Genomic DNA, 13,121 nt, shown 5'->3' with positions numbered 1-13,121 from the left:
CTCATGGTCTTCCATCCAAGTAATGACTCTGATGCTACCTTTCTCAGAGAAGTGCACCATTTGGGGATATCTCTTAAAACAATTTTGAAGCTAAGTGCCATTTTATTAATTAATACATTGAATAGTTTTGTGTTGGGTTATTTTCTTCATGGGCAAACTCCCTCTAGACCAGGTTTTATTCCTGTTAGCAACTGGGTCCGTCTCCTGCAAGTTGTTCCGCAGGAATGCTAGGGTCTGCCCATGCAGAACAGCTTAAGAATCTGATGCTACATACATTTGAAACTTTTGTTCTTTCTCTTCTGTTTTCCTTGCCATTCTGCCCCTTGCTTTCCCTTCTCCATTCTCTTTGCTCAGTCATGCTCCCCAGTGTATTCTTCCTAACTGCTAACAAAGTGAAGTTAATAAATACCCTTTAACGCATCTGCACCTGCAAGGACTAACTTCTGCAGTAATCGTGTACCATTTTTCTTTGAAGGAAGGAACAAGGGTGCAGGGACCAGGTTGTGTTGTAGTAGTAAAAACAAGTCACTGGCTAGACAATACTTCAGAACCAAAAGAAGTTGTATGGGTTTTGATGTGTAAACTTCACAGCAAGCCTAGACAGTAAAATGAATTACAATCGGAGCTGTAAACATACAGGCAGATAAAAAACTAAACAGAAAAGCACATTCCTTTCCCCACCCCTGGATGAAAGGCTAGATTCCAACATGCTGACACGGAGGTACAGGCACTGAATGAGGAGTACATCATTTTCTGACACACTTTCAGAAACAGATGGAGCAGCCCTTGTGAGGTAACATTGAAATAAGTCCCGTTTTGGAGGGAGGTTTCCTGCATTTCTACTGAAATGTTGCAACTTCCTGAAACGATGCCATGTTTTGTAAGTTGCCTGATGAGGCGCAGGCGAGAGAGTGTGAGAAACAAATTTTCCTCTTAGATTAAATCAATTGTTTCTTTGCGCTTGTGGATTTTTGGAGACATGGTGTCCTGCCATTAAGCAGGCACATGAAATGTATTAGGATTCAGATCCAAAGCAATCGCTATGCATTATTCAGAAGTCTTAGTATCTTCCAGAATGCTCAGAATGCAAGTTGTATTGAAAGGGATCATCCATCGCTTAAAAGTAGTACACTTTAAATCTGAATGAAACTCAATTCTAAAATCTCTGAATGTAGCCTCCTTTTAGGTAGCAATTAGTTGGCTAATACCACTGACTCTGTTGCCATTTAGATGAAATTGGTTTTTCTCTAGATTGAGAAACAGCTTTCAAACATCAGGTTTTGCACCTGCACTGACATTAGAAAATTCAGTTCTGCTTTTAAAAATATTAAGGTGTCCTGCTCACTCAGAAAGGAACTATACAGTATGTGCTGTCACTCTGGGTTGCTACCTGCTTTGAGGGGACTTCACCATTCTGATCAAAAGCCTAAGCATCATTTGAGAATGACCTTGCATCTCTCATCCATGAAAAATAAATCAAGATCTGTCCCTGCACTTTTCAGTCAAGAAAATTTGATTGATTTTTGCCCTTGTTAGTTGTGCAGTGCAACTCTGACAAAAACATGCAAAAACTTTGCATAAAACCTCTGGCTTATATTATTTCAATTGAGTTTGGCCTAATCAAGATGCGATGACCAGTCTAGTTGCCTTTCATTATGCCCCTTGACAAAGCTACACCCAGGCCTAAAAAGACTCCTTGCAAATAACTGAAAGATAGGTAAGGTTGAAAGTGGGTGTTCAGTGTGAAGATTCACTCTAAAAAGGCATTAAGGGCATAAAGGCAGTGACCCCAAATCAAATTTGTGTCTTGCACAAATATAGCAAGTTAATCTGTCATCCTTGATATTGCTTCCTGGGATCTGAAAGTCAGGCTTGGTTCTTTGCTAATCACACACCAGCAGTGCAACTCCACTGTGCAAGGGCTCGATCCTGAAAGTGAGTAGATCCAGGGGAATTAACATTAAGGATTTGCATAAGTGTTTTGCAGATTGGGGCCCGCGTGCTCAGCACTTTGCAGGATTGAGCCCTCAGTGTGTCCTGTGCTAATGCAGGCACCCAGTGAAGGCTAATGAATGGTATTGCACAAATGTAACTGGAGGGCACAGTTTGGTCTGCGGAATTTATATTACTGACCATGAAGTATGAGAGAGAAAGAACCCAGCCTGACAGTCAGATCTAAGACTGAGCCTGCAGGACTGGAGGTTTGAAAAATCCAACTTTTAACTGTAAACTGAGCAATTTTCATATGGAAGCCACTGAGGAACAATAAACCAGGACGCCCACAATGTCATTCTCACAGAATTATTTTTTGGAGTAGAAACACTTTAAACCAGCAAGCAATCCTTGGGACATGATGAGGTAGCTATTCTTGAGACTGGACAGCTGATCAAACACAGCAAGGATGGGAACAACTAGTCTCTACTCTCCTTATTTGATATTTGGGTTAGTCGATTAAATAGTTTTGTTTTTTTTTAATAGTGTCCTCATTCCAGGCTGAGCTGGTGCACCACCTCACAAGTGGGCATGGTGTTGAAGGTGGGATCTTATTTGATTTTTTTCCCCTTCACACAGGGTTGCAACAAGTCCATAGAGACTGTTAGATGCCAAAGAGCCTGCCCCCACCCACCCCAGTGCAGGGTCTCTCTTATTAACAGAAAAGCTAATGCAGACCATGAACAAAACTTTCACCTCAACCTCTCAGCTGGGTGACTGTCATTCTTTGTCCATGTGTTCCCCCACCTGACTCCAGTGCTCACTTCCACTCTGGCTCCCCCCGCAGGGTTCTCTCAGTTCCAGGCTCTGCCCCTGCTGTTAGGCTCTTTGCCCCTACCGAGTAAGATCCTTCTTTGGAGTTAGGGGTCCAGAGACGTCTGTCCATTGCAACTCTTCTCTGGGGACAGCAGGTGATCCTGGCCAGGCTGGGCTTCTAGACAGTGTCTGATTGAGACCAGGAGATGCCTGCTGACTGCAGCTCTCTGTCTAGGAGGCTCCCCTCTCTTGGATCACCTCTGATGGGCTCCCCATTCTGGTGGGTTCCCCAAAGAGCAAGCCCTCTAGGCTCCCCGCTCAGGTGTCTCCTGGGAACTTCCTGTCTCCTTTTGCATCTCCCCTCTAACTGAGGTTGGGTGTCCTTTATTAGATCCAGGTGCTTGTTTACTAATCAACCACTTGGGGGAGTCAGTTGCTCCCCAGGGGGAGCCTTTCCAAGGCAGTTATGGGCAGACAGCCCTAACTCCCCATAAAAGGGAGCTGCCCCATAACAAATAGTGAATGGGCAGAGTAAAAAAGACCCCAAGTTGCTGATTTGCCAAGTTCCATCTGGAGAAAAAAAGAAACACATATTATGTATTTTGTACTAGTTTAGCACATAGATTAAAAAAATACCCATGAGGGCTGAAGATATAGGGCCAGAGGCTTGGTTGGTGTAAAATTGCAGCACTCCACTAAGTCCATGTTGCTATGCCAATTTATACCAGTTGGGTGTCTTGCTCATCGTGGCTTTGATATTTGTTTCTTTTGTAGTGTGCGTTTTCCCGTTTGCTCACCCAATGGCTGATAATGTCACCCTGTCTTGGACAAAACTCACACAGACACCATTGGCAGTTTTGCTGTAAGGACTGTAGGATTTAGTTCAAAGTTTTTTTTTACCATTTAACAGGAAAAAAGACTGTTATGCATGCTTTGATCATTTCCAATTGGACTAGGGTAACTCTAGATAAAGATACACCTTAAACCCATTTGGAAAGTGCAGAATGCAGCAGCCTCCTAACCAAGCAGTATTTCCCATTACTACTGTGTGTCTTGATTTGCCCTGGATCTCAAGATGTTGATTCTGAAAAGACTTAAATAGATATGGGTCTTGAATACCTTAGAGACCTGATTTCCCCCTTTGTATGATTTTTACCATAGAGGCAACCAGCTGATACACTTCAGACACCTTGTTTAAACAGGAGACTTAGAGTTCACAATGACTGGGTCTTCAACCTTTTGAAAGACCACCCAATCTCATCTAGCCCAGATATGGGGGACCTGCTGGAAACATAATTTGTGGGAAGGTTTTGGGTTCTGGACTGGAGCTGAATGTGGAACATTTTGCTTTCATAATGGGAGGTTTTTAATGGCCTTCTGGATCCAGCCTCTGGAAAGTCTGTACAGCACCCAAAAGATTGAATGTATGTTTATAGGGTGATAGATATACACAGTCTATTATGTACGTGGGCTTTTCTGTTTTTCTAAGTAGTAAAAATCACCAGTTCAGGATATCTAAAATGATCCAAACAATCATTCATTAACTGCCCTACATTTTACTGTGCTCCTAGCCTTATTTTTAAAAAAACAACTTTAAAAAAAGAGGCTGCATCTCTTAGTAAGATCTACAGAGCTTCTTGTCATCTCCATCAACCAATCCATGAGCCATGTCTGTTATGGAAAATGCAAAACATGCTCTTATAAAATGATCAGGTCTCAAACAGTGAACATAAAATACTAGGATACCACCTGGTCTTTCCACTCGAGTAGGACATTCCGATTTAAGACTAATGCTAAGGTTAGTCCATTTGAAACACTTCTCCCTTTCATAATATAAGACACATTTCTCTGATAAAATTCTTCAACTGCTAAACACAGCCCTGGAAAGAGGCTAGTGCAATAGCAGTCCCAGAACAATTCAAACTGCCTCATGGTTTCCCTTTGTAAATAGGTCACTGCACATTTAAACCGTGAAATAATAGGATGGCAGGTCTGTCATAATTCTAGTTAATAAACATTATCTCAAAAGAAATACAACATTAAGGGATAAAAATCCATTCTTCAAGAGTGAGTTCTCAAGCATAATTAGAAACCAAATAATTATTGACCTAATGTAGCCACAAACATGCAAAAACTGTCTGATTTTATAAGTTATTTCTCTGTAGGGGTCAAATCTGTTACCATAATGTATAGGCTATAGCTACACCAAGAAAAGTTGTATTAAGCCAGCTGGACCATGTCATCTTCGCAAATTTGGGTAAAGACTAGAATTTATCTTAAATTTATCTCACTATTTAGGAATATTAAGCAACTCTTACAAGTCAGACTAGAAGCTCTCAAATGAGTCTGGGCAGAACTGTACTGAAGTGCAGCATAGGCAGAGACACCAGAAAAACGGGACAAGACATAGACGTGTCTTCAGTTACCAATGAAGAATCTTTGTGTTTCAAAGGCATTTAGTGGTGATGCAGGTTCCTGGCAGTGCTTCTTTTGTACATTTCTCCTCCAGTGATTTGTAATGTCTTTTGTTCTTAGGCAAGACTCGGAGGACCTGTCTGTTGCCCACAAAGTCAGCCAGTGAGCACTGCTTTAACAGAAACCAACTGCCAAGTTATCCAACTCTGCCTTTGACTAAATCGATAGAAGCTCTCCAGCAAGGAAAGAAGGAAATCCGGTTGAGTTGTTTTCATCATGCTCCCAAGAGCTGCATCAAGCCTTCAAGCATCACAGGTTTGAAGAAGAACCGCAGAAGTTTACCAGCAGCTGTCTGCCGGAGCTGTGAGACTCTGGACGGCACCCAGAATGTGGCCAAGTGGCCAAGATCTCATTCACTGGATGACCTCCAAGGAGAATCCAGCACTGACCTACCGAACACTAGTAAGAAAGTAGATTCTTTCCCTCAGGATGCACTGGATGTAGCAAAAAAGACAACTGGGTCCATCCTGAAGCCTAAGGCTCCTGTGGGTGGCATGAGGGCAGAAGAGAATCTACCTAAGCAAAGTAAAGGAACTGCTGATTCTCAGAAGGGAAAAGCTAGGAAATTGGACTGCTCAGTAACAGAGACTTCATGTGGGACTCCTACTCAGTACCTGCTTAAACGCTGGGAGGCTCAGCCTACTTCAGTTACACACAATGTAACAAGGACACCTCTGGAAAATCATCATAAAAGCAGTCATGACCTTGAACGGGCTGATAACTCTCCAGTCCTCAAGGAAGGTCTGAAAGCTGAGCAAAAGGGCGTGAGCGAGGCAAGAATTCAGTCAAAAAATCCTTCACAGCCACCACCAGTCCCTGCCAAAAAAAGCCGAGAACGCCTTTCTAATGGACTATATCATCCCCCTCTGACCCTAAGTGGAGCCCTTTCAAGTCCAGATGCACCATGTTTGCCAGTAAAAAGGGCCAGTCCATCCAGTCCCATTGATTGCCGTGTAGTACCTGCCTGTAGGCCCTCTTCTGAGCAGCCCAGTACCCCACCAAGCACACTGCCCCCTTGGCTAGCTGAGCTTTCTGAGACTGCTAGCATTCAGCAACATGTGGTAAAGCTAGGCCCTGCTTTAGCCAGGAAAGTCTCTGGTGCTAGAGGACTGGATCTGGAAATGTTGATAGAAAACAAGTTGCAGTCTGAAGAGATTGATCTCACAGAGGAACCATATTCAGACAAGGTGAGAAGGGGCTAATGTCTCAACATTTTAACTCTGGTCTTTATAACAGCTCACTTTTCATTGTGTCTGGTGCATTATTTGTCCTCTATAAATCATTGGAAAAGATGGAAATATCTTTCAGGCGCCCTGTTATTAGTCTGACAGTCTGTTCTGTGTATATCTGGCCTCACACCCAAAGGCAGCCTTTCAATACCAGTAAAGTAAATAGCTGTTTGGGGCCTTGCTGCTTTGAACCAGGGTGACCAGATGAGAGGAAGAAAATATCGGGACACATCGGGGAGAGGAGTCACCGGAGCAAAAAAAAAACCCAAAACACCAGAGTGCGTCCCAACCAATGCGTCCCGACAAATACCTAAATATCGGGACAGTCCCGATTTATCAGGATGTCTGGTCACCCTACTTTGAACTCTGCATTTCCTGCAAGCACTGCTACTTCCAGCATGGGTTTGTCTTCTCCAACTATACGGTTTGAGAGAGAATAGAACCACATACCTCTCTGCTCTTCAGCAAGAGGGTTTAACGAGGAGGCAACTCCTGGAAATGGGAATCTGGGCATGAGTTTGGGATCCAGGCTGACCCTGATTACGCCATAGCCATTCCTTTGAAAGACAGTACAGATCTGCCCGTTTATTTTGTTCTTCCTTTCTCACACCAGTGATGCTTCTCAGAACTAAGGTGGGTTCAGAGACCCTCACTGGAATTTGTAGAAGGGTTCAGCACCCAATGTGCTGAGCTATTGAAAATGGAGCCATACGCGTAGCAGTGGGAGCTGCTGGGTGCTGAGCACTTTGGGAAAATCTCACCTGTAAATAGGTGCCTAAATGAGAACTGAGCTCCTTTGAAAATCAGGACCCCATCTCACTTTGAGGAGTGGGTGGAGCCAGCTTAATCACCCAGTGTTGCAGACTTACCATTAATTACATAACCAGCAACAGGCATTAGCTTGCTTTGATGTCCACTTTTTTCTGACCAAAAACCTTGCAAGTACCCTTTAAGGGAACAAAAGTTTGGGAGAAATACCTGGATACACACACTTCAACCAGAAAATCCATAGTGATCAGATCCATTTTCTCCAGCCGTGATGACAGTCGTTTTCTGACTAAGCCAAAGAATAACAAAATATCTAGTAAAATTTCTGAATGGCAAAAGGTGTGCTGCCCTACAACTTGTCAGAGGCAGATTTCACTGGTGGTACTATTTGATGGCAGAGAGAGACTTTAGACAAAATGTGGCCCTGTTTGAAGTCCAGGGGATTTTTGCTCTTAACTTCAGTAGAGCCAGAATTTCACCCTTTGAGGATGTATAATGGTAAAGGCTTTATGGACCAGTGTCCCAAACGCCCCACTGTAGGTATTGTTAACACTAAATGAAACCCCATTCTTTATAACTCTCAGAGAAATCTAAAGCTCCCCCTGTCATGTTGTGTTTGATGTTTGTAGAGAAACCTTTTGTTGATTTTTATTGCTTCTGAGTTTTTTTTTTTTTTTCCCTCTTCCTTCCTCCCGCGTGCCTGGATGGCAATTTGCAGCATGGTCGCTGTGGGATTCCTGAAGCTTTGGTGCAGAGATACTCTGAAGATCTAGAGCAGCCTGAAAAGGATGTTGCTACAAACATGGACCAAATCCGGGTGAAGCAGTTGAGGAAGCAGCACCGCATGGCAGTGAGTGTCTCTGTCTACCACGTTCTTTGCTTATAAATACATAGTTAATTGAATGATGGTGAAGGTACTGGATTCATCGCCCGGGAGACTGAAATCCTGTCTATGTTCGCAGAGACGCAGCACAGGTAGCAGCACAGCATACCACCCCTAACCCCTCCCTCCCTCTGTGCTGGAGGGGAACCACTTCTACTATTGAGAGTGGAGTTGCGTCGCCCTGCCCATTCCGTCTTGGGCATCTCTGATGAGAGCAACAAATATAATAAAAGGTTTAGAAAACCTGACATAAGAAGAAAGATTAAAAAAAAAATACTGGGCAGGTTTAGTCTTGAGAAAAGACTAAGCGAGGACCTGTTAAGTCTTCAAATATGTTAAGGGCAGTTACAAAAAGACAGGGGATCAATGTTCCCCATACCTGCTGAAGGTAGGACAAGAAGTAATGGGTTTAATCTGCAGCAAGGGAGATTTAGTTTAGAAAGGAAAACTTTTTTAACTATAGGCATAGTTAAGTTCTGGAACAGGCTTCCAAGGGAGGTTCTGGAATCCCTGTCACTGGAGGTTCTTAAGAACAGATTAAACAAACATGTCAGAAATGGTCTAGATATACTTGGTCTTACCTCAGATTGAGGGGACAGACTTCTCAAGGTTTCTTCCAGCCCTATATTTCTACGACCAGCTACTAACAGCATATTGGGAACCAGTTAAAAAGAGTAGAATGGGTGGTCAGCAAATGACTTTCTCATTGCCTAACACACACACAGGAGAAATAGCTATCAAGATCTGAAACATCCCTTTTCTAAAACTATCAAATTCTTACCGCCTGGGCGGTGCAGAGGAAGATTGAGAGTAAACTAAACAGTCAAAAGGTTACATTTTTTTTTCTCTTTCTCTATCCAGATTCCGAGCGGAGGGCTCACTGAAATCTGCCGAAAACCTGTATCCCCAGGACATATCACATCTATAACTGACTGGCTGGTTTCTGTTGGCTTGCCTATGTATTCTAGCTCACTCACAGAAGCAGGATTCAACACGCTGAGCAAAGTGCCTTCTCTGTCACAAACTTGCCTTCAAGAAGCTGGCATCACAGAGGAGAGGCACATAAGCAAGCTCCTGGCAGCAGCAAGACTCTTCAAACCCCTCAATCCAGAGGCGATTTAACATGCTCTGGAATGTGGCACCTCCTGAGACCCCGCTGCTTCTTACCGCACCAGTTTTGCCCTATTTTCTCCACACAGCAAATGGGATCAAGCAAGTGGATCCCAGGATAGGCAAATAAACTCCTCAGAGGATCTTCCTTTTTTCTGTCTTTGGCAACTAAAGGAGAAAAGAAGCAACCGCCAGGTAACAGAAGGTGTGGTACTTCCTTAGTCCTCAACAACAACGTATTTTTAGTTCTGAAAGTGCACAGGGCTAGCCTGTGGTTAGACAGCACCCCATGTGACCATTGAGCTAAAGGGACCCTTGCACACTCTCCACAAGTTTGTGACAGCTACACCTGCTGTCAGCCCTGTTTCTGTTGCAAGGTCTCTATGAATAGAAGGCCCTCTGTAAAGCTGGGTCCCAGTTACCTAGAGTCAGCCCTGAAAGCCACGTACAAGCCAAGGTACAGCTCACTGGCAAAAGCTGTTTAGCAAATCTTGGGTTTTTTATTTGCTTGTTTTGTTTGTTTTAGCAATCAAATGCTAAATACATACCCTTTTTTGTCATCCTCTCTGTTGCTTGGTATAATTCCTGTAGACCATAGACCCTTTAGCTAGGCCAGAATAATGGATTGGAATTAGTTTACAATATTGACCATTTTGGTTGTTCCAGTACAACTAACCTAACAGAGTCCAAAACTTCTTTTGTGTATAGAATTGGGGTCATTGTTGTAACTGCTTTCTCGCAACCAGCTTTTTTATTTGCCTTAAAATCAGCTTGTCAGCAGTTATCTAGTGTTCACTTATCTGTATCCAACCTTGCTTCATCCTGTCATCGTTCCATGGCACTTAGGGTGATTTTCAGTTAAAGTAACTTCTATAGATTGTCTCGTAACATCTTGTTTGTAGAGGTGCTTTTGCAAATGCAGAATTTCCATTGTCAGGCTAACTGTTCGCAGCGGTCTGCATTTGCTGCTGTTATTAAAATGTTCAAAGTTATCTTGCCTTGTATATATGTAACTGCTTTTCATTTTAATCATATGTTTATGTACTGTGTTATACTGTCAATCATTATACTGCAGCTTTGACTTGGTATCCTGACCATATCAATTCAAAACATTGGTTTCTTCAAATGAAAGGTTGCCCTGGGGAAATAAAATGCACCGAAGAAGTAAACTGTGTCCCATAGAAAGTATCAGAGCAGTAATTTCACTGCCTGGGGGGGAAAAACTTAGAGTCTTATGAATTATGCTGTAATTTTACAAAACTTGATGTCCCCCAGTATCGAGTGTTTGAAATATCTTCTCTTCAGAAGAAAGTGTCGTTCTGAAATGCTGGACAAACCATTTTTTGTCCATAAAATAATGATCCTATTTTCTGTCTAACCCACTGTAAAATCTCCGCTGTGGATACTAACAGATTTTATTTTTGTACATGGGCACTCATTTTATATACCAAATACAGATCACCATGAATAGCATTAACTAGATTTTTTCTTTGGTGTCTATATCCTATGTATTTTTCTTTAACTTACAGTAGTGGAAACTCTTCATTGTAGACAGAGTAGGCTTTCCTTTGGCAGGTGAATTGAAAGACGTAGTCTAGTGATCTGAGCACAGGCCTAGAAATCTGTTTCTATTACCAGCCCTGCCACTAGCTTGCCAGGTGAATTCAGGCAAGTCACTTCCCCTCTCTGAAACTCAATTATTCCACTCATAAAATGAGGATAATGATGCTTACTTATCCTGATAAAGTGCATTCAGATTGATGAATGAAGTGCTGAGAGTGCACTATTATTATTGCCTACCCTAAGTCAGGTACGCTGTAAATTTTACCTATGGTGATAATCTAGCTCTGAGTGTAATATTAGGTGTCAGTTTTATTTACCTAATTGCAGTTGTCACCAGCCTCTGTTATTTTTATCACCTCTGCCCTAAATTCTGCCATCAGAATTAAAGACCCCAATGTGTATAGCATAACTAATTCACTTCCTCATATCATCTGAAATTGTTCTGGATCTAGAGCTCCTCTGGATTTTGTCTAAAACCTTATTAGTGCTTTTCTCTGGGGAACTGGAGAACTAGTAAGCTCTAGTGTGACAGCATCAGGGAATGTGTGACATAACTGAATGTTTTGCACAGGTGGCTAAACTCTTACAAAAGAACAAAGTGTTTATAGTATGGGCCTTGGTTGTTATAGCAATGATTTGTCTGTCATCCCGCTCTAAGGCTTAAAGGGAAGCCTATAGAAAGCAGTAGCTGGAAGGAATGCTGAGATATCCACTGATAGCTGGGGTCACCATTGATTAAAAGTAAGCAGACTGCAGAATACCCTTTAGCAGCTCAGAAGGGTAAGGGACTGCTTACTATGCAGAGTTTGAGTATGAAGCATCGTCTGATACAAAAGGAAAGCAACTTCCACTCATCACGGAAAAAGGAAGTCATATAATTTAAAAAATCCCTCCCGTTCATTTTTCCCCAACCTGATTAATAACAGAGGGAGGGTCACAGCAGAGAAGGAAACAATCTGGATTTCTGAAGCTCTCCATGTCCCAAACACTCATTGTAATTCCTATGCCTTTTGAATGATTGAATAGCATGGAGAAATCAAAACACCCCTATCACGACTTTGCCATGAGGAGGCCATTCTGACTTGGATTCCTTGAGATTTTTGTTGTTAATATTGCTCTTTGATCTGGTTTTTAAAGTCTGCCGTTCAGCCTTCTTTTGAGTTATATTTTTAGCATATATTTTGATCTTAGAAAAGCCTTACACTGCTCAGTGTGAGCTTCTCCTGCTGGTTTCAGTGCAGTCCAGTGGACAGGTGGGGGATTGCCTGGTGTAACAACAATATCCTATTCTTTACCATTTCCTTTTGAAGTGCAACCCTCCAAGCAAAAGTTAGCTCATTGGCTAAGCACAAAAGAAGCCTGCTGATGAAATCCTAATCTGCTCTGCTCAGACAAGTACTGCTCTGTGTCCACTGTGTGCAATTCTAACTTGAAAAGCTATTTAGTAAGGGAAGAAGCATTCCCAAAATATTAACAAGCAACATTACAATTGTAAGCGCCTATTAATGCCCATGTATTACCATCTGAGTAGCTAGGATATACTCCATGTCCCTGGCCCTGTGCTCTTGGATGAGACTGGGAGCATGGGAATGTGATCAAAGGCATTAAGTATTATATTATTCAGCCAGGTCATTCTCCCTAAGAGCAGCAATAGAGGTCAATTCACCAAGTCACGGCTGTACAGTTGTACTGTATTATTTTTAGAATAAATAATACTTTTGGTCCAAGATACTGTCATCCTTAATTGACACCCTCTGGGGAAACAAAACTGTCAAGCAAATTATGTAACAACTAACAATGTTGCACTTTCTGTATATGAAATCAGTATTTAAATAACTTATTTTTCTCCATTTGCTGTTCTTAAATGATGTAAGTAGCTGTAATATACCAGTACCCAATATGTCCTTACAGTTTGCTTCAACCTGAGAAAGCTGTGTATTGTAAAGAAAACAACAATATGAATGTGTAAAGATTATTGTGCTCTTTCATTTAGCAAAAAAAAAAAAAAAAAGGTTGACAAAAGGGTTTTCCTGTGTATCAAACCTTGTCTATAATTATATGTCATACTGTTCATAGACAAAAAATAAATAAATTTCCTCAGTCTTTTACGTCTCCTTTTTTTGAACTCTAATATCATGAAAGTGAATGGAATGGAGAGACTGACTGATTGCCTTCAGTTGAAAGAAGCAGCATTCAGTGTTCTCACTGCTGAATTTTTCCTTTTGTAGGATACGTGGCGGTGCTTTCAGGCAACACTTTCAAACTTGGGTGCCTGAAGTCAGACATATTTTAAAAAACCCCAAAAGGCAGCCATTTTTCACTGTTGCTGCATCAATTTCACTAAG

General features: G+C 42.0%; 1 protein-coding gene across 7 annotated transcripts in view; it reads left to right on the top strand.

Moving 5' to 3' along the window:
• The window catches only part of LOC117874857 (SAM and SH3 domain-containing protein 1-like), an 814,380-nt gene extending 801,501 nt beyond the window's left edge, over positions 1-12,879 (top strand). For all 7 annotated transcript variants that reach the window (XM_034765451.1, XM_034765454.1, XM_034765453.1 and 4 more), the window contains 3 exons: positions 5,284-6,410; positions 7,939-8,070; positions 8,965-12,879. In XM_034765451.1, the coding sequence (XP_034621342.1) occupies positions 5,284-6,410; positions 7,939-8,070; positions 8,965-9,225 (1,520 nt within the window). In that variant the 3' untranslated portion in view covers positions 9,226-12,879. The remainder of the gene's footprint in view (positions 1-5,283; positions 6,411-7,938; positions 8,071-8,964) is intronic.
• The last annotated feature ends 242 nt before the right edge of the window (positions 12,880-13,121 follow it).

Source organism: Trachemys scripta, chromosome 3, assembly GCF_013100865.1.
Source record: "Trachemys scripta elegans isolate TJP31775 chromosome 3, CAS_Tse_1.0, whole genome shotgun sequence".
Lineage (NCBI taxonomy): Eukaryota > Metazoa > Chordata > Testudines > Emydidae > Trachemys > Trachemys scripta.
Note: the sequence above shows the minus strand (reverse complement) of the source record. Positions and strands in the feature narration are given on the sequence as shown.